Source organism: Callithrix jacchus, chromosome 7 (assembly GCF_049354715.1).
Source record: "Callithrix jacchus isolate 240 chromosome 7, calJac240_pri, whole genome shotgun sequence".
NCBI classification, from domain to species: domain Eukaryota; kingdom Metazoa; phylum Chordata; class Mammalia; order Primates; family Cebidae; genus Callithrix; species Callithrix jacchus.
Genome location: NC_133508.1, coordinates 48,119,916 through 48,144,879, shown reverse-complemented (window position 1 = coordinate 48,144,879; position 24,964 = coordinate 48,119,916). Strand labels below are relative to the sequence as shown.

The 24,964-nt window shown below is 42.0% G+C and overlaps 1 protein-coding gene across 50 annotated transcripts in view; it reads right to left on the bottom strand.

Annotated features, from left to right (window-relative positions):
• The window catches only part of KIF1B (kinesin family member 1B), a 182,199-nt gene that overhangs the window by 123,088 nt on the left and 34,147 nt on the right, over positions 1-24,964 (bottom strand). For all 50 annotated transcript variants that reach the window (XM_035307669.3, XM_035307670.3, XM_035307673.3 and 47 more), the window contains exons 3-7: positions 14,038-14,114; positions 11,623-11,802; positions 8,271-8,336; positions 1,353-1,531; positions 651-762 (exon numbers count right to left, since the gene is read on the bottom strand). In XM_035307669.3, coding sequence (XP_035163560.1) covers positions 651-762; positions 1,353-1,531; positions 8,271-8,336; positions 11,623-11,802; positions 14,038-14,114 — 614 coding nt within the window. The remainder of the gene's footprint in view (positions 1-650; positions 763-1,352; positions 1,532-8,270; positions 8,337-11,622; positions 11,803-14,037; positions 14,115-24,964) is intronic.

The window sequence follows — 24,964 nt, the reverse complement described above, 5'->3', positions numbered from 1 at the left end:
ACCTATATTAATATTTAATCCTTTTAACAATCCTATCAGGCTGTTATGGATGGGGAAACTGAGAAACAAAGAAGTTAAGTAGTTTGCCCAGAATCAGAATTCAATGCAAGCAATCTAAGTGTAAAGTCTGTGACATTTAACCACTATAGAAAATGAAAAATCAATAAGCAAAGGTATTTGAAGAACATCAAAACTGCTGTGGAGTTATTTTCCAGGAATAAAATATATCACTTGCTTAAACATTTAATCCCACTATAACATAGCTCAAAAAATAAAAAAAAAAAAAGAATACGCATACCAAAGGCAGCTAATAAGGTAATAATAAAAAGATTCCACTCAAGAGGAAAAGAAACAATTTTCTCCTGTGAGACTGCTTAACTGTCTTGTATTTAGTAGTTTTTGAGACCCAAAGTCCTGGACTGCTTTTTTCTTAACTATATTCTCTATCTTGCATCTTCATTTAAGAACCTATACAGAAAACTCGTATAAGGTGAAAGAAAAATGATAAGCAGCGGCTATAAAACACCCTCCATTAAGTTAAAGAGCACCCCCCAACACCCAACCTTTCACAAAAAGCAGAGGGCAACAAAAGGGACTTCTCAAAATCTCCATCCTTCACAACTCAAACCTAGAGACTGAAGTTCTCCTACCTTCTCAGTGGAAAGGTTAGTCTCATTATCATGTTTCTTCTGGGTGAAAACAATCGTAAATACAGCGTGGGAACGGCTACTTGTTTCATTCATGTTCGTAGCTGCCACTGTCCTAAATAAACATAAAGGTGACCACGTGACAATGGAATTCTTAGATGAGAGCTGAAATGGACAGCAGGCTCCACATTATAGGCATTACAATCACAAGCAATAGTCTTAAACTTATTCACAGATTGCAAGATTGTCACTTGCATAATTGCTCTCAATACTGCCTTATTTGTGAGCCCATTTAGTTACTCTCCAATTCCAAAGGCACCCCATCAGAATCATTTTTCATACTCCAGCTATCCCTTTAGAAACCAATGAAGCATTTAATTTTTATTCTTTATTACTGTTCATTTATTCCAGAATCAATTACCACCATAGCCACATATATACATAACTAACATTTTACCATGACTTGATCAAAACCTAAGAGTAAAACTTAACCAGAGCTCTAAAATGTTTCAGCAATGCACTGTTTAGATGAGAAGATACTTGACATGCTGAAGCCCTCATAGTTACAGCACAGTCAAAGGATCAGAGGACTCCACAATTCAAGCAACTTTCATAGGTATAAATGTGGCCTCAAACCCTTAACTGGGAACAAAGGGCCTCAAAACATGCAAAAGACCTCAGTCCTGACTCTATTTCCTATCATACCTGGCTTTGTTCCCAGCATCCATGAGGTCAGCAATGTCTGTGTATGAAGTAACTGCCAACTTGGACAGATCCTCCACATAGGGCCCAAGAAGTGGGTGTTCACGCACACGCAAATTACCCTTGTTTTTTGGATTCAGCAAATCTCGTACTCTTTCACAGTAAATTTCCATGTAGCTCACCTATGAACAAATTAGTAAAGTGAATTAGAAGACAGAAAAAGAAATCACATACAGAGGCCAGGTGCAATGGCTCATGCTTGTAATCCCAGCACTCTGGGAGGCCAATGGGGGCGCGAATCACTTGAGATCACTAGAACTACAAGTTCCAGACTAGCCTGGCCAACATGATGAAACCCCGTCTATATTAAAAATACAACAAGGAGCCAGGTGTAGTGGCACATGCCTGTAGTCTCAGCTACTCGGGAGGCTGAGGCAGGAGAATCTCCTGAAACTAGGAGGTGGAGGCTGCAGTGAGCCGAAATCCTGCCACTGCACTTCAGCCTGGGCAACAGAATGATACTGTCAAAAAGAAGAAAGAAGAAAGAAGAAAGGGGAGAGGGGAGGGAAGGAGAGGAAAGGAAAAGAAAGGAAAAGTAATCACACACAGAAAAAAAAAATTAACTTTTATTAAAAACTCTAAGATTAGAGATCTGCAACCTTTACAAAGTGAAATGCCGTAACTTTAGGCCCTTTTATTCTATTAACAATATGTACAGATAATCACACTGCCTAAGTGAGAACCAGCCTTCAGACTTTCCTGGTAAGGAAGAGGTGAACAGGTTATCTCTGGAATGTAGTGACTGCTAAAAAATATTTAAGCAGCAATTTATCAGTTATCAATATGTTTTTTAAAATGTATACTGTTGTCAATAACTAGGATTTGCACTGATACTCTAAGAGCTTAGAAATAAGACCTCTATTAGAATTAAAACCAAGTAACAATATCAATACTATAGAGCTGAGAAGACAAAACAGAAGGGTGAGGCTAACTAAGCCTGACCGGCCGGGTGCAGTACCTCACTCCCGTAATCCCAGCACTTTGGGAGGCTGAGATGGATGGATCACAAGGTCAGGACTTTGAGACCAGCCTGGCCAGCATGGTGAAACCCTGTCTCTACTAAAGATACAAAAGAATTAGCCGGGCGTGGTGGCGTGCACCATGGCACATGCCTGTAATCCCAGCTACTCGGCAGGCTGAGGCAGGAGAAGTGCTTGAACCTGGGAGGTAGAGGTTGCAGTGAGCTGAGATCATGCCATTGCACTCCAGCCTGGGTGACGGGGTGAGACTCCATCTCAGGGGGGAAAAAAAAAAAAAAAGACTGACCACACTGTTACTAACTTGGACAATGTATCGACCAGAAGGGATAAGGGTAGATCAGCATGAAAGCTGGTGGACCTATCCTAGATCTGTGGGGGAGAAAGAAGCCTCAGACAATATACTTCATAAATTCTTGTCCCACTGGCAGGACAATTCCCATCATGATGATGAATGCATTAGGCTATCATTTCTTAACATGTATCTAAGCAACTTCTCTCCCTCTAATTCCACGCACACCAAACAACCAACAGGGTTCCAACAGAGGTCTGTCCACAGAAAGATAATATATTAGTGTTGCAAACATTCTGGCCTTAGTAATAGTTATTTCTCATGGGAAAGTAACAAACCAACAAGTTGGTTATCACATAAGTCAAATGAACTTTATTCAAAGAGTCTTAACTTTGAAGGATAGTCCTTTTCTTGATGTCTCTACAAAATCAGACTTCTAAGCAAACAAGGCTCTGAACTGGGATAAATTCACCACAACAGGGCACATTAAGATGTTACCCAGGAAACAGATCCTTCTCTATCATGGAGTTATTTAAGCACACACTACAGCTCCTGCATTTTTAAACTTTAAGTATCTATAGACACTTTTCAGAGTATCTGGAATGGAACCTTAATCCCATTTCAATTGCCATTTTCTTTCATTCACTCTCTCACTGTATTTGTATACTGTATTTTCTTTTTATTTTTATATATTTTTTGAGACTGAATCTTAAACTGTCACCTAGGCTGGGGTGCAGTGGCTCAAATGCAGCTCATGGCAGCCTTGCCTTCCTGGGCTTAAGCAATCCTGCCTCATCCTCTGGAGTAACTGGGACTACAGGCACATGCCACCACACCTAGCTATTTTTAATTTTTTTTTTTTTTTTTGTAGAGACAGGGTCTCACCATGTTGCCCAGGCTGGTCTTGAACTCCTGGGCTCAAGCAATCCTCTCATCTTGGCCTCCTGAAGTACAGGGATTCTAGGCATGAACCACCGCACCCAGCCTTATTTTGTATTTTAAAATCAGTTAAAGGTTGGGTGCAGTGGCTCATGCCCAGAATCCCAGCACTTTGGGAGGCTAAGGTGGGCAGATTGCCTGAGCTCAGGAGTTCCAGATCAACCTGGGTAACATAGTAAAACCCCATCTCTACCAAAAATACAAAAACTTAGCCAGATGTGGTGGTGTGTGCCAGTGGTCCAAAGTGATCACTTGAGCCCAGAAGGTCAGAGATGCAGTAAGCCAAGATCACACCACTGCACTCCAGCCTGGGTGACAGTGAGAGACCCTGTCTCTAAAAATAAATAAATAAATAAGATAAAATAATAAAATCAGTTTTAAAAAATTGAGAACTTGGGCCGGGCGTGGTGACTCACGTCTATAATCCCAGCACTTTGGGTGGCCGACGCAGGCAGACCACAAGGTCAAGAGATCGAGACCATCCTGACCAACATGGTGAAACCCTGTCTCTACTAAAATACAAAAATTAGCTGGGTGTGGTGGCACGAACCTGTAGACCCAGCTACTCGGGAGGCTGAGACAGGAGAATTGCTTGAACCCAGGAGGCAGAGGTTGCAGTGAGGCAAGATCGTGCCACTGCACTCCAACCTGGCGCCTGGCGGTAGAGTGAGACTGTCTTTAAAAAAAAAAATTGAGAACTTGGCCAGATGCAGTTGCTCATGCCTGTAAGCCCAGTATTTTGGGAGCCATGCATTATGGCACATGCCTGTGGTCCAGATTATTCAGGAGGCTGAGGCAGGAAGATCACTGAGCCCAGGAGGTCAAGGCTGTAGTGAGCCCTGTTTCCACCACTGTACTCCAGTATGGGCAACAGAGCAAGACCTTGTCAAAAAAAAAAAAAAAAAAAAAAAAAGGCCGGGCGTGGTGGCTCATGCCTGTAATCCCAGCAATTTGGGAGGCCGAGGCAGGTAGATCACAAGGTCAGGAGTTGGAGACCAGCCTGGCCAACATGGTGAAACCCCATCTCTACTAAAACTACAAAAAATTAGCCAGGCATGGTGGCAGGCACCTATAACTCCAGCTACTTGGGAGCCTGTGGCAGGAGAATCAATTGAACCTGGGAAGTGGAGGTTGCATTGAGCTGAGACCGAGCCACTACACTCCAGCCTGGGCAACAGAACAAGATTCTGTCTCAAAAAAAAAAGCAACCCTGAAAGATAAAGCAATTAATCTGAGAGTAAAATAACAGAACAACAAATATTCTTCTGACAGCAAGTCATCCTAGAAAGTGAGATGACTCTTCAATCATTGCTATGTACTTAAATTTGTACATATAATCCTGAATCCCCGGAAGAATATATTAGATCTTTTGGAACACTCATCCCTTTTCACACAAATGTGAGACAAAGAGAACCCAAAGAATCTGGGTAAAAGTTCATGTGCTCCATTCCTTATTCTCTGATATGTGAGTCCATCCAAAGGCATCATCATTTCTTTGGTTTAAAAAAAAATTTTTTTTTATTATGCTTTAAGTTCTGGGGTACATGTGGCCATCATCATTTTTTTTTACTTATGCACTAACCACTCCAGATGCCATCTGGCAGATTCAACTCACTGAGCACCCTTCTCTTACAGGCACTAATCTAGGCAACTGGTACACATCACTAAATGAAACAGACAAAGGACCCTGTCCCAGTGAGCTTATGCTTCTAGCAAGGGACACTGATGATCGACAACAAACATAAAAAATAGGTAACTGAGAAAGCATGTTAAAATATGCTGAAAATAGAAAAAAGAAATTAGAACTGGGCAAGAGAGCTCAGAATGTGGGGTAAAGGGCCAGGTACAGTATTAAATAAAGTGGTCAAGGTAAGTCTCATTGAGAGAGTGAGATTTAAGGAGACTTGAACGTGAAAAACTTAGTCAAAATGACATCCAAGCAAAGAACATTAGAGGCAGGAGGAAAAGTCAATGTAGAGGCCTTGAAGCAGGAATGTTTCTGGTATGTTCTTGAAACAGCAAAAAAGCCAGTATGGGTGGAGCAAAGTAAACAGGGAAGGAAGTAGAAGAGGCAGGTAGAGAGGTCCCACGAATGTGGCAAAAAACCAGTGTCAACTAGGAATCTATGCTCCACTCCAAGTAAGCCTGGGAACTCTGACTAATATGAAAGAAAAGGGCATCTTCTTTTATTACCTGTAAGCTCAAAAATTCACCTGATTCAAAAAAGAATAACTATGAAACAAGCTATTCAGAAAATTTACTGTAACACAAAATATGCTTAGAGCAGCACATTCTCTTTTTGGTGTATGACAGTTCACAAGGCAGAATTCCTTACAATTTATACATTTATGCAACATCTTAAAGGTAAAGAAAAAAAACCTAAAGCAATTAAGTAAGTTAACTAGGAATGAAATGCTGTAAGCCTACAGAGAATCACAACGTATACCAAAAAAAAAAAAAACAAACAAACTCAAGATTGCTTAAAAGGCAGCTATTTTTTTCAAAACAGACTCAAGGTAACAGAACACTTTAATATTTCAGTTGTTATGAAAGTAAATACCAAAAAAGGGTGTGGGGAGTGGTTAGAGAGAGATGGAAAAAGAGAGAAACAGCAGCAGTTTTTTTTTTATTGAGACACTCTTGCTCTGTCACCCAGGCTGGCGTGCAGTAGCATGATCTCAGCTCACTGCAACCTCTGCCTCCTGGGTTCAAGAAATTGCTCATGCCTCAGCCTCCCGAGTAGCTGGGATTACAGGTATGCACCCCCACATCCAGCTAATTTTTTGTACCTTTAGTAGAGATGGGGTTTTGCCATGTTGGCCAGTTTGGTCTCAAACTCCTGGCCTCAAATGATTCACTTGCCTTCCAAAGTGCTGGGATTATAGCTTAAGCCACCATGCCCAGCCTCAAAACAGCTTCTTAAAGCACATACAAAACAGAGGGAATGCTTATCAAATAAACAAATATGTATGAAGTAATTCTATAGACTTCATGAAAGAGCCAGGGTAAACACAGAATGGATAATTACTTTCCAAGTTTTTGTAAGCAATTAAAAAAGCGGGAAGTGGGGGAGATTTGATTAAATATATTTAAAACCTATGCCTATCAAAAACCATTATTAACAATATTAGGCAGGGCACGGTGGCTCACGCCTGTAATCCCAGCACTTTGGGAAGCCAAGGTGGGCAGATCATGAGGTCAAGAGATTGAGACCATCCTGACCAACATGGTGAAACCCTGTCTCTACTAAAAAAAAATACAAAAATTAGCTGGGCATGGTGGCGTGCGCCTATAGTCCCAGCTACTCTGGAAGCTGAGGCAGAAGAATTGCTTGAACCCAGGATGCAGAGACTGCAGTGAGCCAAGATTTCGCCACCGCACCCCAGCCTGGCACCTGGCAACAGAGCAAGACTCTGTCTCACACACACAAAAAAAATTAGAAAGCCACTACCTAGGAGTTGGAAACCTATGTATCATCACTTTTTTAAAGAAAAAAATTAAAGGCCGGGCGCGGTGGCTCACGCCTATAATCCCAGCACTTTGGGAGGCCAAGGCGGGTGGATCACAAGGTCAAGAGATCGAGACCATTGTGATCAACAAGGTGAAACCCCGTCTCTACTAAAAATACAAAAATTAGCTGGGCATGGTGGCGCACGCCTATAGTCCCAGCTACTCAGGAGGCTGAGGCAGGAGAATTGCTTGAACCCAGAAGGCGGAGGTTACGGTGAGCCGAGATCGTGCCATTGCACTCCAGCCTGGGTAACAACAGCGAAACTCTGTCTCAAAAAAAAAAAAGAAAAAAAAAAATAAAAAAAAAAATTAAAGGAGGAGAGTTCCCACAAATAAATCAGAAAAACACCGCAAACCCAAAATGTAAAGGCAACACATAATTTACAAGATGTTCAATCACACTAATAATCAAAGAAATTCAAATTTAAATAAGAGAATACTTACATTATCAAATTACCAAAGATTAAAAAATTGAAAATACTAAATGTTGGGAAGGGCACAATGGTGCTTGCACCCTCCTGGTGTGAGTGAAAACTGTTACACAGTCTTAATTTCTAAAAAGGCAATTGGCAATTCAAATGTATTATTTAAACACCAAGAAACATACAAAAGATAATAACTGAAAATAAATGCATACACTTATGAACAAAGACGTAACTGTGGTTGGGTTCAGTGGCTCACACTGTAATCCCAGTACGTTCAGAGGTAGAGGAGGGAAGACTGCTTGAGCCCAAGAATTCAAAACCAACCTGGGCAACATAGGGAAACTCTGTCTCTACAAAAAAAATCAATTATCCATGGGTGGTGGTGGCACACACCATAGTCCCAGCTATAAGAGGCTGAAGAGGTAGGATCACTCAGGCCCAGAAAGTCAAGGCTGCAGTGAGCTATAATCATGCCACTGTACTCCAGGGCCTGAGCAACCAAGTGAGACCCTGTCCCCCAATGCCCGCCCCCCCAGCAAAAAAAGATTAAATTATGACATGATTCATTATACCCAAAACCCACAAATAGCCTAAAAGAACAAAACTGAAGAAATGGTTAAGTGACCTGTACCACAGTCATAATTTGGAGCCATTTAAAAGTCATGCTTGAGGGAATGTAAAACAAGGGCCTCTGGTGTCAACTCATGGCTGCACTCACCTCTACAGAGTAAGACATTTCTTCATTACAGTTGTCATTAATTTTTTCAAACAGTTCTTCACATAACTAGGGAAGCAGAATGAGAGAGGCATGAATAGCACAAATGAATGGAGTACTATGTTATCCACACATGCTCAATTAGCCAGACGTCCTTTCTCATTCTGTCTCAAAATATATGTCATAAACACCAAGATATGATTAATACTTTGAATAAAGTCAGTCATATGCTGCATAACCATGTTTCAGTCAACAATGGACTGCATATATGATAGTGGTCCCCATAAGATTATAAGGAAGCTGAAAAATTCCTATCACCAAATGATATCTTGATGATCCTGATCCTGTGTAGGCCTAGACTAATAAACCTGTGTCTTAGGCTGGGTGCAGTGGTTCATAGCTGTAATCCCAGCACTTTGGGAGGCCGAGGCGGGCAGATCAAGAGATCAAGAGATCAAGACCATCCTGGCCAACATGGTGAAACCCCTGCACACAGTGGCACGTGCCTGTAGTCCCAGCTACTTGGGAGGCTGAGACAGGAGAATCGCTTGAACTCAGGAGGTAGAGGTTGCAGTGAGCCGAGATCATGCCACTGCACTCCAGCCTGGGTGACAGATCAAGACTCCATCTCGAAAAAAATAAATACATGTCTTAGTTTTAAAGAAAAAATATTTATTTATTTATTTTTATTTAGAGCCAGATTCTCGCTCTGTCACCAAGGCTGGAGTGCAGTGGCGCAAACTCAGCTCAATGCAACCTCCGCCTCCCAGGTTCAAGCTATTCCCCTGCCTCACCCTCCAGAGTAGCTGGGACGACAGGTGTGTGCCACCACGCCCAGCTAATTTTTGTATTTTTTGTAGAGACGGGGTTTCACCATGTTGGCCAGGATGGTCTCCATCTCTTGACCTCTTGATCTGCACACCTCGGCCTCCCAAAGTGCTGAGATTACAGGCTGAGCCACCATGCATGGCCTAAAATTTTTTTAAAAATTTAGCCAGGCGCAGTGGCTCATGCCTGTAATCCCAGCACTTGGGAGGCCGAGGCGGGTGGATCATGAAGTCAAGAGATCGAGACTCTGTCTCGAGGAAAAAAGAATAAAATTTAAAAATACAAAAAAGCTTATAGACTAAGGATATCAAGAAAGAAAATACTTTGTAGAGCTGTACAATGTGTTTGTGTTTTATTTTTGTTTTTTTGAGACAGAGTTTCACTCGTTTTGCCCAGGCTGAAGTTAATGGCACTGCTCACTGCAACCTCCATCTCCCAGGTTCAACTGATTATCCTGCCTCAGCCTCCCAAATAAGTTGGGATTACAGGCATATGCCACCATGCCCGGCTAATTTTTCGTATTTTTAGTAGAGATAGGGTTTCACCATGTTAGTCAGGCTAGTCTCGAACTCCTGACCTCAGGTGATTCACCCCGCTTCAGCCTCCCGAAGTGCTGGGATTGCCAGCATGAGCCACTGTGCTGGGCCGGTTTGTGTTTTAAACTAAGATTTATCATAAAAGGATCACAAAGTTTAAACAATTTAAAAGCTTATAGGCCGGGCGCAGTGGCTCAAGCCTGTAGTCCCAGCACTTTGGGAGGCTGAGGCGGGTGGATCACAAAGTCAAGAGATTGAGACCATCCTGGTCAACATGGTGAAACCCCGTCTCTACTAAAAATACAAAAAATTAGCTGTGCGTGGTGGCGCGTGCCTGTAGTCCCAGCTACTCAGGAGGCTGAGGCAGGAGAATTGCCTGATCCCAGGAGGCGGAGGTCGTGGTGAGCCGAGATCACACCATTGCACTCCAGCCTGGGTAACAAGAGCAAAACTCTGTCTCAAAAAAAAAAAAAAAGCTTATCCAGTAAAAAAGTTATAGTAATTTAACTAAGGTTAATTTATTAATGAAAGGAAACTGTTTTTAAAAGCAAATTTAGTGTAGCCTAAGAGTGCAGCATTTATAAAGTCTACAATAATGTCTTGCAATGTCCTAGGCCTTCACATTCACTCACCACTCACTCATTGGCTCACCCAGAGCAACTTCCAGTCCTGCAACTCCATGGTAAGAGCCTTACACAGGTGTGCCATTTTAAATCTTTTTTTTTTTTTATCATATTGTTACTGTATTTTTCTGTTTAGATATGTAGAGGTACAAAAATACCATTCTATTACAACTGCTTATAGTATTTAGTACAGTAACATGCTATACAGGTTTGTAGCCTCAGAGCAACAGGCTATACAATACAGTCTAGGTGTGGAGTAGTTTATACCTTCCAGGGTGTGTGTAAATACACTCTATGATGTTTGTACAACAAAAGCACCTAATGACTAATGATGCATTTCTTAAAATGTATCCCCATCCTTAAGAGATGTGTGACTGTAAAAGGAAATTTTTAAATGCAATCTTCTCATTTAATCTTTTTTTCTTTTTTTAAGTTTTTAGGTCCCAGACGGTGGCTCATGCCTATAATCCCAGTACTTTGGGCAGTCAGGGTGGCAAGATTACTTGAGCCCAGGAGTTTGAGACCAGCCTGGGAAATGTAGTAAGACTGTCTCTATAAAAATATTTTTTAAATTAGCTAGGTATGGTGGCACATGACTATAGTCCCAGCTACTCTGGAGGCTGAGGCAGGAGGATCACTTGAGCCTCAGAGGTCAAGGCCTCAGTGAGCCATGATCACACCACTGCACTCCAGCCTGGGTACCAGAGTGAGACCCTGTCTCAAATAAACAAGTAAATAATGAAGTTATTTATAAACACTTATGTCTTTCACCATTAAATCCTAAGTGAAACAAATAATGAAAATAAAAATAAATATCTACGTCAGAACTCTTCTTCATTCCCAAACAATAAAAGATCAAATACAATAATACTAACTGCTCTAAAAAAAGAAAGAGAATCTCAAAGTGTTTGATATCTAAAGTAACAGTATTAAATTAGAAAAATAAAATGAAGATATCTCCAAATAAGCTATCAAAAAAAACCCGAAAATAATCACATTTTTCAGAGGTGATCTATACATAGAATTTGGAAAAAAATCAGATCAACAATATTCACCAGGTGTCCCCAGGACTTAGAACTGAGCCTTAACAAGCTGGTACCACTTTTCAAACAATACAATAATATGGCCTTGGATATATGGCAAAATCATTACAAAACACTGACTTTCCCACCTTTAACAACAGACGTGTACGTGTCAGTCTTTCCCATTCAACTGTAAGCTCCTCTCAGGGAAAAGAATGGGTTATTGACCTTTGTGCCTGACATAAAATAATTCCTGCATAAATGTTCACCAAATAAAAATAACTGTTAAAGCAATTAAAGACTAACAGCACTAATGAGCAGATTGCTGTTTTGTTTTGTTTTTTACCTGTGGAATGATGCCAGCCTGGCTTTCTTCTTGTTTACCCATCATTGTATAAGATTTTCCAGCACCAGTCTGCCCATAGGCAAAAATACAAACATTATATCCCTCAAAGGCATGTAAGAGCATTTCCTTTCCAATGTCATTGTACACACGGTTTTGAGATGCAAAGCAGGGATCTTCAGGCTGTAAAGAGTAAAAGGAAAAAAAAAATGACCATTTATTCATATTTCTTCCTATACTTAGTTGATAGCTTCCATAATAAACAAGTGTCTGGAATCAGAACAGTCACCTAAAATTCACTTCACATTTTTAAGCTCCCTCTCCACAAATTTACTTTTCTCATTAAATACATACACATGCGCACACACACACACACACACACTCACAAACATAAGCACTAGTACAGTCATCCAGGTCAGCCATACTTAAAAATATCTACATAAAATTATCTGGCATAATTTCATTTCATTTTCTATAACTTTAAAAGTATCACTCTTTCATTCACAGAGCCAAGATTTTCTTAAGTGGAATATGAGAATAAAAGACCAAGGATCAAGTTCACATATAAAATACTTCTTTGAACTCACTCCAGCTAGTAGAACTATTTCTCAATAAACACTGCTTTCAAGGAAGAGTGTTTCCATTCTCCTCTCAGTCCCTTCCCTTGACAATTAGGCTTTGTCAATAGTTAAAAACATCTATTCCCCAGGGCTGGGCATGGTGGCTCATGCCTGTAATCCCATCACGTTGGGAGGCTGAGACAGATAGATCACTTGAGGGCAGGAGTTCGAGATGAGCCTGGCCAACATGGCGAAACCTCATCTTTACTAAAAATACAAAAAAACTAGCCAGGCGTGGTGACACACGACTGTAATCCCAGCTACTCAGGAGGCTACAGCAGGAGAATCGCTTGAATCGGAGAGGCAGAGATGCAGTGAGCCGAGATTGTGCCACTGCACTCCACCCTGGGCAACAAAGCAAGACTCAGTCAAAAAATAAAAATAAAAAAGGCAGGAAAAAACAAAACAAAAAACACCTAATAAAGAGATGAATCATGCAGAAGTAAACTCCAGGAACAATCGCTACCCTAACAAGAAGCAACATTTGGGGTTCCACACTGAGTAAGCGTACCAGAAAGGGCCCTACTCTCCATTGTCCTAGACATTGGTAATCTTTTGCTTCCCGTGTAGATCTGCAGCCTCTTTCATTCATTCATTCATTTTTGAGACAGAATCTTGCTTTGTCACCCAGGCTGGAGTACAGTGGTGTAACCTTGGCTCACTGCAACCTCCACCTCCCGGGTTCAAGCTATTCTCCTGCCTCAGCCTCCCAAGTAGCTGGGATTATGGGCACCTGCCACCACGCCCAGTTAATTTTCTTTTCTTTTCTTTTTTTTTGAGGCAGAGTTTCACTCTTTGTTACCCAGGCTGGCATGCACTGGCACAATCTTGACTCACTGCAGCCTCCGCCTCTGGGGTTCAAGCAATTTTCCTGTCTCAGCTTCCTGAGTAGCTGCGATGACAGGTGCCCACCACCATGCCTGGCTAATTTTTGTATTTTTAGTAGAGATGGGGTTTTACCATGTTAGCCAGGCTGGTCTCAAACTCCTGACCTAAGGTGATCTGCCCGCCTCAGCCTCCCAAAGCGCTAAATTACAGGCATGAACCACTGCACCTAGCTGCTAATTTTTTTTTTTTTTTGTATTTTTAATAGAGACAGGGTTTCATCTTTCAAAATGTTCAAAACTCACACTGCCTTACTACAATTAAAAAAGCAATTGGCCAGGCACAGTCACTCATGCCTATAATCTCAGCATGTTGGGAGGCTGAAGCAGGTGGAGAGGTCAGGAATTCGAGATCAGCCTGGCCAATATGATGAAACCCCGTCTCTACTAAAAATAGAAAAATTAGCTGGGTGCCTGTAGTCCCAGCTTCCTTAAACCCAGAAAGCAGAGGTTGCAGTGAGCCAAGATTGCTCCACTGCACTCCAGCCTGGGTGATAGAGCGAGACTGGGTCTCGAAAAAAATAAATAAATAACAATAATAATAATAATTTGGCATTTCCTAAGATCAATGGACAATAATGTTGGTAATGAGGATCCTAAGATACTGATAAATAAATCCTCAAGGGATGTCTAAATCAGTATAAATTTAGTGTAGGTTCAGCATAAATTTGGTGTAAGCTAAAATATGTTCTATACGTATATATATTTACATATATATGTGTGCATAAACTTTCCATCGACCAAAATACTTTCTAAGAATGAAAATGCTACTTTACTATATCAAAAAATAAACTTATGCTAGACAACACTTAAAAAACAAAACTTGGACATGCTCAGCTAAGAGAAAAGACAAATTGTCAAGGAAAGAGGAAAGGAGGCAGGAGCTGGCAGTGCTGTGGAATGAGGGTACTCACTGAGGTATGAGACCAGTAGGAATAGTCGAAGCTGAAGGATTTTGGAGCTTCCTTTGGATTCTTTGGGTTAATAATACCTAGAAGATAAAAAATGTTTCATTTTATAAGTCACTCAATTACAAGTTCTTTAGTTAAACATGTTATTCTGTGTGTTCAAAACACCGCAATCAGTAAATTCATACCACTAAATCTGAATAGGGCAACTAAAAATCAACAGGCTGGGCTCAGTGGTTCATGCCTGTAATCTCAGCACTTTGGGAGTCTGAGGCAGGCAGATCACTTGAGGTCAGGAGTTCAAGATCACCCTGGGCAACATGGTGAACCCCCGTCTCTACCAAAAAATGCAAAAAAACTATCTGGCATGGCAGTACACGCCTGCAGTCCTAGCTACTTAGGAAGCTGAGGTGGGAGGATTGCTTGAGTCTGGAAGTTTGAGGTTGTAGTTAGCTATTATCGGTCAACTGCAGTCCAGCCTATTTTGAGATCCTGTCTCAAAAAGGGAGAAGGGGAGGGGAGGGGACGAAAAAATAATCACAGTTTTAAGAGGTAATTTATACATGGAACTTAAAAAACCAGACCAACAGTATTAACTGTGTGTTACCAGTATTCGGAACTGATCCTGATATAAAGTAGATGCTCAGTAAATATTCTGTGACAACCTCTATTCTCCCTAGTTAAGTTAGCAGTCAAAATTTGGAAATGAACCACATTACTATTTCTATTCTTTTTGGAGACAGAGTCTCACTCTATTCCCCAGGCTGGAGTGCAGTGGCATGATCTCATCTCTCTGCAACCTCCACCTCCCAGGCTTAAGAAATTCTCCTGCCTCAGTCTCCTGAGTAGCTGGGATTACAGGCACCCCACCACCATGCCCAGATAATTTTTGTATTTTTGGTAGAGACAGGGTTTCCCATGTTGGCCAGGCTGGTCTCGAACACCTGACCTCAGGTGATCCACCCGTCTCATCCTCCCAAAGTGCTGGCTGGGATCATAGGCATGAGCCCCCACACCTGGCCCACACTAGTACTGCAAGGCACCTGTTAAGCACAGAAATATTGGAACACATCGGAAATGGAGCTGGGTGCAGTGGCTCACACCTGTAAACCCAGCACTTTGGGATATCAAGGCAGGTGGATGACTCGAGGTCAGGAGTTTGAGACCAGCCTAGTGAACATGATTAAACCCCATCTGTACTAAAAATAGAAAAGTCAGCCAGGCGTAGTGGTACGTGCCTGTAATCCCAGCTACTCTGGAGGCTGAGGCAAGAGAATCATTTGAACCCAGGAGGCAGAATTTGCAGCTAGCCTGGGCAACAGAGTGAGACTTCATCTCAAGAAAAAAAAAAGTGAAAATCAGAAAATTATTGAATGAATCCAACCACTGTTTGAAAGAAGCTCTTTTTAAAGATCTTACTTGCTACTTCAGAAAAGCATTTGCTAATGAAGCACTCATAACAAATGTTCCTTCTTTTTTCTAGTTTTTTAAAATTTTACAGGAGTTGCCTCCCCTCAGGATCAACTCTATTATTTCTAAAATCTACGGTTGACAAGTATGTAAACGTGTATGTATGTGTATGTACGTAATGTAGTATACAGTGGAATCACAGACTAAGTTATTTTAGAATGTAATTAACCATGCTATCAGTATTCAGAACAGACCCTGGCCTAAAGTAGACACTCAGTAAATATTCTGTTTTTTATCCTCTCTAGGTTAGTTTGCAGCCAAAATTTGGAAATGAACCATATTACAGCAAAATTATTTTTTTGACTGAAATGCACGAAGTCTCACTGCCCATGTTAAGAGTGATTTCTCATGTCATTAATCTAGCCACATTATACTTCAGGGACTGACTATGAATGCTAAAACTTAATCTTTCTCCCTCACTCATACACACAAAGCTTTAGCTCCTCAAATTTCACATGAATCTTTATGGCATGCGGTCATGAAATCTCCTCAAAGACTGGACATCTCAACCAATCCACACTTTTGAGGCAAGGCCGTATCTTAGGCTATCAGTGAGATCAGGATTAAAAAATAAATCTGTCTCGGACAGCTGCTACTCAGTACACAAATAGCAACAGTTGCTATGGTTCTTAGGATTCTCTCTCTTGCTGGATTCCACTGGGTATAACCATGCACTTATGTTCCAACCTCAAATGCTGACAGAGTATTAATAAAGCTCACACTGTACATAATCATGTGACAAGGAGACATGGTTCTAGAAAGAACACCTCTCTACATACAAATGGTAATCCAAGCAAAGCAGTGTACTTCTAACCAAAGAGGTATTAAATACAAGATTTAAAAAACAGCCAACGTGCACAGAACACTTACTCTGAGCCATAAGTACTTTCTATCTACTAACCCCTTTTTCTCCCCCCTGAGACAGGATCTCACTCTGTGGCCCAGACTGGAGTACAGTGATACGATCACAATTCCGTACAGACTCAACCTCCTGGGCTCAAGTGATCCTCCCACCTCAGCCTCCTGTGTAGATAGGACCATAGCTTCATACCATCACACCCAACTAATTGTTTTTATTTTTTGTAGCGATGGGATCTCACTGTGTTGCCCAGGCTGGTCTCAAACTCCTGGGCTCAAGCCATACTCATGCCTCAGCTTCTCAAAGTGCTGGGATTACAGGTATGAGCCACCACACCAGAACTACTAACCTATTTTATGCTCCCAACCACTCAATAAGGCAGATGTTTCATTACCCCCATTTTACAGATAAAGACACCATCAAGAGAGGTTAAATAACTTATTAATGGCTCCAGACCTAGCTAGTGCCAGATTCAGGATATAATTTTGGAGAGGTTGGCTCCAGAGTTCACACTGTTAGCCAAGACACCATCATTTAAATGCTTATTCCCTAAATGCAGCATTGCCAAGGCTAAAGGTAGGAAGGCATTTTCATTGATACATGTGCACATGTACGTGTAAGTGGCCACCCCACTAAAATCATACTATACGCATTGTTTAAAACTCTCTTTATGGGCAGGGAGCAGTGGCTCACGCCTGTAATCCCAGCACTTTGGGAGGCCAGCCAAGGTGGGCGGATCACCTGAGGTCAGGAGTTGGAGACCAGCCTGGCCAACATGGTGAAACCCCATCTCTGCTAAAAATATAAAAAATTAGCCAGGCGTGATGGTGCACACCTATATTTCCAGCTACTCGGGAGGCTGAGACAAAAGAATCGCTTGAACCCAGGAGGTGGAGGTTACAGTGAGCCAAGTCTGCATCACTGCACTTCAGCCTGGGCAACAACAGCAAAACTCTGTTTCAAAAAAAAATAAAAATAAAAAACTCTCTTTATGGCCAGGCAATGGCGACTCATACTTACAATCCCAGCACTTTGGGAGGCTCAGGCAGGAGATCACTTGAGTCCAGGAATTTGAGACCAGCGGGGCAACATGGTGAAATCCCATCTCTCCAAAAATACAAAAGTTAGCCAGACATGGTGGTGTGTTCGTGTACTCCCAGCTACTGAGGGGGCTTAGGCAGTAAGATCACCTGAGCCCAGGGAGGTCCAAGCTGCAGTGAACCAAGTGGGAACTGAGGGCCGGGCATGGTGGCTCACACCTGTAATCCTACCACTGTGGGAGGCCGAGGTGGGCAGACCACAAGGTCAGGAGCTCGAGACCACACTGGCCAACATTGTGAAACCCCATCTCTACTAAAAATACAAAAATTAGCTGGGTGTGGTGGTGGGCACCTGTAATCCCAGCTACTCGGGAGGCTGTAGCAGAAAAATTGCTTGAACCAGGGAGCTGGAACTTGCAGTGAGGTGAGATGGCGCCACTGCACTCCAGCCTGGCAACAGAGCCAGACTCCATCTCAATAAATAAATAAATAGGAACTAAGAGGATTGTAGTTCCTAAAACATGAATGACCACACAAATTCTACCAAGAAAACGGAAATGAGTGTCATACTGTGTTAGTCAGATTCTAGGTTTCAGTAGCTCAGCAATAAGAACAATAATGAGACAAGGCATGCCCTCTGAGGTAATTCTCACCCTCAAAAACATGGTGATAATGAACACTTCAAGCCTCTAGAAAATTTGCTTTCAAAAAACTTTTAGAAAGTGGCCCTCTGAACCATAAGACAGGGCCACAAAATAAATGATAAAGCTTTTTTGTGCGTGTGAGATGGGAGTTTTGCTCTTGTTGCCCAGGCTGGAGTGCAATGGTGGGACGTCAGCTCACTGCAGTCTCTACCTCCTGGGTTCAAGTGATTGTCCTGCCTCAGCCCCCAAGTATCTAGGATTACAGGCAAATGCCACCACACCCAGCTAATTTTGTATTTTTAGTAGAGACAGAGTTTCACCATGTTGGTCAGGCCAGTCTTTAACTCCTGACTTAAGGTGATCCACCTGCCTTGGCATCCCAAAGTGCTGGGATTACAGGGGTCAGCCACTGTGCCTGGCCAATAAAGCTTTTAAGTCATATTTCACTCAGCCTTTTAGCTACCAATTCTACAAAGAATGACTGAAAGACTACTCCAATCTTATACCTTTGTTCTCTTTTCCTCAGTAAAAAAAGAAACAAAGAAATAAACAAAAACTACACTAATGAGTTAACTTCCTCAATTCACACAAAATCCTTTTCTTCTTTGTCAATATTCCTTTCTCCCAGACCTTCGAAGCTTCTGAAACTAATAGATTTTCCTAACTTACATCTTCAAAACCAAGCTGCTTTTATTTTTATTTTTTTTTTTAGACAGAGTCTCACTCACCTTCCCAGGCTGGAGTGCAGTGGTGTGATCTCAGCTAAGTGCACCCACCGCCTCGCAGGTTCAAGCAATTCTCCTGTCTCAGCTTCCTCAGTAGCTGGGATTATAAGCACCTGCCATCATGCTCAGTTAATAATAATAATTATTCTTATTATTATTATTATTATTATTTTGAGACAGAGTCCCACTCACCTTCCCAGGCTGGAGTGCAGTGGTGCAATTTCAGCTCACTGCAACCTCTGCCTCCTGGGTTCAAGCAATTCTCCTGCCTCAGCAGCCTGAGTAGCTGGTACTACAGATGCTCACCACCACATCTGGCTAATTTTTAGTAGAGATATTGGTCAGGCTGGTCTTGAACTCCTGACCTCGTGATTCGCCCACCTCGGCCTCCTGAAGTGCTGGGATTACAGGTGTGAGCCACTGTGCCCAGAATTTTTGTATTTTAGTAAGATGAGGTTTCACCATGTTGGCCAGGCTGATCTTGAACTCCTGACATCAGGTGATCCATCTGTCTTAGCCTCCCAAAATGCTAGGATTACAGGTGCGTGCCACTGCACCCACCCCAAGCTGCTTTTAAAATAATTGCTTCTGGCCGGGTTCAGTGGCTCACGCCTGTAATACCAGGACTTTGGGAGTCTGAGGCAGGCCAATCACCTGAGATAGAGAGTTCGAGGCCAACCTGACCAACGTGGAGAAACCCTGTTTCCACTAAAATTACAAAAACTGGCCAGGCGTGGTGGTGCACGCCTGTAATCCCAGCTAATTGGGAGGCTGAGGCAGGAGAATCGTCTGAACCTGGGAGGCAGAGTTTGCAGTGAACCAAGATTGCACCATTGCACTCCAGTCTGGGCAACAAGACCCAGACTCCATTACAAAATGAATAAATAACTGCCTCTATCAAAAACAAATCAATTTTTTTTCCCCAGACAGTGTCTTGGTCTGTCACCCAGGCTGAAGTGCAGTGGCTTAATCATGGCTAACTGCAGCCTAGAATTCCTGGGCTCAAGTGATCCTCGCTCCTCAGCCTCCCAAGTAGCTAGGCCTACAGGTGTGGGCTACCATGCCAAGCCAATATTTAAATTTTTTTGAAGAGACTCAGGGCTTTGCCAGGTTGCCCACGCTGGTGTCAAACTCCTGGCTCAAGCAATCCTCCTTCCTAAGCATCCCAAAGTACTTGAATTACAGGCATGAGCTACCATGCCTGGCCCAATATTCTAAACACATGAAAGAACAATTTAAAAATACTGTATTTGCGAAAATTAGCTGGGTGTAGTGGTGTATGCCTGTAGTCCCAACTACTTGGGAGGCTGAGGCAAGAGAATCGCTTGAACCCCAAAGGCAGAGGTTGCAGTGACCCAAGATATCGCGCCACTGCACCCCAGCCTGGGCAACAGAGCAAGACTTCGTCTAAAAGAGAAAAAAAAAAACAAAACTTTAGATGTTTTGTGACCTTGGGTATTACTGCACTTTTGTGTCTTCTAAAATTGAGGTAATACCTAATTTACAGAATTAAATGAGCAAAACACTTACACATATGTTAATTTTTCTTAAATAGGTATTTTACCTTGTTTTAAACTCTTGATATTCGGTAATTATAGTAATATTCCATTTAATCATTAAACCAAAATAAGAAGGCATGAGTTGAAGTGCAGAGACCAGATGACAGAACACGTCAACCACTGTAGAACATCTGGGAACTTTGCTTTCCATTTGTATAACCTAAAGACTCCCATAACAGCTACATTTTGCATAAGAAATCCATGAGTCCCAGTATCTGGTGTTGCAGGGGCAGCAAGAGAGATGAGTCCATTCCTACATCAAAAGCATTATGTCAGCTGAACATAGTGGCTCACACTTGTAATCCCAGAGCTTTGGGAGGCTGAGTTAGGAGGATCACTTGAGCCTAGGAGTTTGAGGCCAGCCTGGGCAACATAGTGAGATCTTATCTATACTAAAAACACAAAAAATTAGCCAAGCATGGTAGCATGCACCTGTAGTCCCAGTTATTCAGGAAGCTATGGAAGAAGGATCACTTGCGCCCAAGAGGCTGAAGCTACAAGTGAGCCACTAGAGCACCACCACACTCCAACCAGCCTGAGCAACATAACCAGACCCTGTCTCAAAAAAAAGCAAGCAAGAAAGAAAGAAAAAGGTAAGCTAACCTAAAAAATATTTCTAGAAAACATTTTAACAGATTTTACATATGAAGGGCCAGGCACAGTGGCTCATGCCTGTAATCCCAGCACTTTGGAAGGCCGAGGTGGGCAGATCACGAGGTCAGGAGTTGAGACCAGCCTGGCCAACATGGTGAAACCCCATCTCTATTAAAAACAGAAAAATTAGTTGGGCATGGTGGCAGATACCTGTAATCCCAGCTACTTGGGAGGCTGAGGCAGGAGAATCTCTTGAACCTGGGAGGCAGAGGTTGCAGTGAGCCAAGATTGCGCCACTGCACTCCAGCCTGTGCAACAGGGTGAGACTCTGTCTTAAAAAAAAAAAAATTTTACCCATGAAGTAGAATACCATAGAGCAGGGGTCCACACCCCTGCATCACAGACAGGTACTGTCCATGGCCTATTAAGGAACCAGGCCACAAAGCAGGAGGTGAGCAGCAGGCAAGCGAGCTGTCAGACCAGTGGTGGCATCAGATTCTCATACCAGCACAAATTCTATTGTGTGCTGCACATGTGAGGGATCTAGGATGCCTGCTCCTTCTGAGAATCTAACTAATGCCTGATAATCTGAAATGGAATGGTTTCATCCCAAAACCATCTGTCCCCACCCCCATCTATGGAAAAATTGTCTTCCACGAAACCAGTTCCTGGTGCCAAAAAGGTTGGGGACCACTGCTTTAGAGGCTTTAATGTGATCCTACTCTAAGTATCTAATGTTACCCTAGGTCCATTTATAAGCATGTAATAAACTCTGTAAGCCTTAATTTTGAATTTTCTTATCTGTAAAATGGGCATCATAATAATAATAATAATGATAGTGCCTAACTATACAGAACTGTCATTAATTCTCATGTTTTGGCTCAAGGCCTAGCATAAAGTAAATATTCAAAATATTGTTTTCTTGGCCAGGCGCAGTGGCTCACACCTATAATCCTAGCACTTTGGGAGGCTGAGACAGGTGGATCACAAGGTCCAGAGATCGAGACCATCCTGGTCAACATGGTGAAACCCCGTCGCTACTAAAAAGACAAAAATTAGCTGGGCATGGTGGCGCATGCCTGTAGTCCCAGCTACTCAGGAGACTGAGGCAGGAGAATTGCTTGAACCCAGGAGACGGAGGCTGCAGTGAGCCTAGATCGCGCCACTGCACTCCAGCAACTGGGTAAAAAGAGCGAAACTCCGTCTCCAAAAAAAAAAAAAAAAAAAATTGTTTTCTTTAACAAATACTTGTATGTCTATCATGGCCCAGACCTATAGACTAGACCTAGTGAAAACAAGTCCCTGCTCTCATGGAGCTTACATTCTAATGAAGGCATCAGATAATTAACTAATAGAAATAGCATAATGTTGAAAGGAAAAATAGAGCCAGGTTAAGAGATAAAAGATGACAGAGTAAGTGGTAGAAGTGGCTATTTTAGATAAAAGCAAGCAAGCTGCCATTTTCATTCAGATTATTGAGCAGTAAGTAACCTGAATGAAGTTTAAGGAACAGCAAGACCAGCAGTGTAGCCAGGTGGGCAAAGGATGATGAAATGTGAAATGAGATAGTCAGTCAGAGACCAAACTCTGTGAGGCTGTGTGGTCAAAATGAGAATTTTTAGTTTTATTCTAAAAGTGGTAAGGACTGGGCACAGTAGTTCACACCTATAATCCCAGCACTTCGGGAGGCCTAGGTGGACTCTGGGCTGATCTGAGCTCAGATACCAGCCCGGCCAACATGGCAAAACCCTGCCTCTACCAAAAATCCAAAATTAGCTGGGTCTGGTAGCACGTGCCTGTAGTCCCAGCTACTCAGGAGGCTGAGGCACAAGAATCACTTGAACCTGGGAGGCAGAGCCTACAAGACAGTCGAGATCACATCACTTGCACTCCAGCCTGGGTGACAGAGCAAAACTCTGTCTCCAAAAAAAAAAATTTAAATTAAAACTAATTAAAAGTGATAGAAAACAAGTGAAGAGTTTTAAGCAGGGGGATGACATGATCTGATTTATATTTCTTTTTTTTTTTTTTGGGGGGGGGATGGAGTCTCACTCTGTCACCCAGCAAGCTGGAGTGCAGTGGCACAATCTCGGTTCACTGCAATCTCTGCCTCCCATGTTCAAGCAGTCCTCCTGCCTCACCTCCCAAGTACCTGGGACTACAAGCACATGCCACCATTCTCGGCTAATGTTTTTATTTTCAGTAGAAACGGGGTTTCACCATGTTGTCCAGGCTGGTCTTGAACTCTTGATCTCACGATCTGCCTGCCTCCCAAACTGCTGGGATTACAGGTGTGAGCCACCATGCCCAGCCCTGATTTGTATTTCTAAAATATGACTGAATACTGCATGGGAATAAGGGCAAAAGCAGAGAGGCAGGAGGCTATTGCAGTACTGATCTGGACTAGAGTAGAAATGGCAAAAGGTAACTGATTCAGGATATATTGTGAAGGCAAATACGGCAAGTCTTACTGATTGATTTTATGTGGCCTATGAGAAAAAGGTTAAGAATGACTCCAATATTTTTGGTCTGGGCAACTAAAAGAATTGGTAAGAATGAAGGAAGAGTCGCTTTGGGTGGTCAGGAAGGGGAAAAAAACAACAGTTCTGTTTAGGACATTTTGAGTTTGAGATGCTTCCTTGGCCTTCAAGTAGAGTTCAGTTGGAAGCTGGGTAGAGAAGTCTAGACTTCGACAGGAAGGTCCAGGCTAGAGAAGTGAATCTGGGAGTTATCATCATCTCAATGACATTTAAGCCCCCGGAACTAGAAGAAATCACATGAGGGCGGAGGGGGGTCTCTCTTCTCCAGAGAGAGAGATCTGAAGACAAAATCCTGGTGGACTTTTAACCTAAGGAGGTAAAGAATAATCAACCTGGGAGGAAAGAAGGCAATGAGAAGAGTATGGGGCACTAAAAGTTTAGAAAATGAAATGTCTGAAGTAGGCGGTCACACTACGTCCCCTACTATTATTAGAATGATTATCATCATAACCACTTATAGGACTCCCTAAAGGATTGAGTTCAGGCTATCTCCTGATTTCCCTAATAACTTGCTCTGCTCACTCTCACCTCTGGACCTTGCCGCTTCCATATATCCTCCTTCATAAATCGGAAAGGCAGCCTTAGCATCTAAGACCTAAATCTATCTTTGCCCAAGTCCAAAGGAAAGACGACTGATTGTTCCTTTATCCTCTCCATACAACTTTCACACCTTTTCCCTTTTGTCTTCAAGGTTTTTATTCCTAATGATGTAGCCAACACTAATTACCTTAGGAGAGTTGGAGAAGGGCAGGACACTATAATTTCCATAAAGCCTGATTTGAAGACTTTTATCCAAGATAAACGTAAATGCCTTCAAAATGACTATCACAACATGTTTCAAAGGTCTTAGTTTACTGAGGAACCACAAATGACCATCTTCAATTTTACCCTTTTCCTGCCTTATTCCCAACTTTGCTACTTTAGCATAAAGATGCAGAAATAACACTTTAATTACTGAGCTCTAGAAAACAAGGCAGTCAAAACAAGATTAGTATTTAAACCCCTTTTAATTCTCCAGAATAAATTTATCTAATATCTCAGTCTCTATGTAGTAATTATACTGTTGTAGGCAAACTACTAAAGATACTGCCTGCAACTATAATTAACGTATCTGTGTGGCAACACTGTGACGTTATATTAACTTTAGCAACCAAGCAAGTTCAGGGCTTGTTAAAAATCCAGCACAATCTTCTGCTCTAAAAGCCTCCTGCAACAATTAAGAAAAATGGCACACAATAAAAATATTTTATACACTGCTCATATTTTAAAACCATAAAACCAAAACCCATAGGCAACTCCCTCCCCTCCTCACAATATAGGAAATATAGTAAAACCTAGTGCCATAAAGAAGATTTGGGCAAAAGATCTACAATCATAAAGTTCCTTAATCGTTTACAACAACAAATTTAGATTCCTAATTTTTATAAAACAGGCATAAATGTACTATATATGTTCACTGTTTACTCAATCCCAGAGTATTAAAAATTAAATATATAATAGCA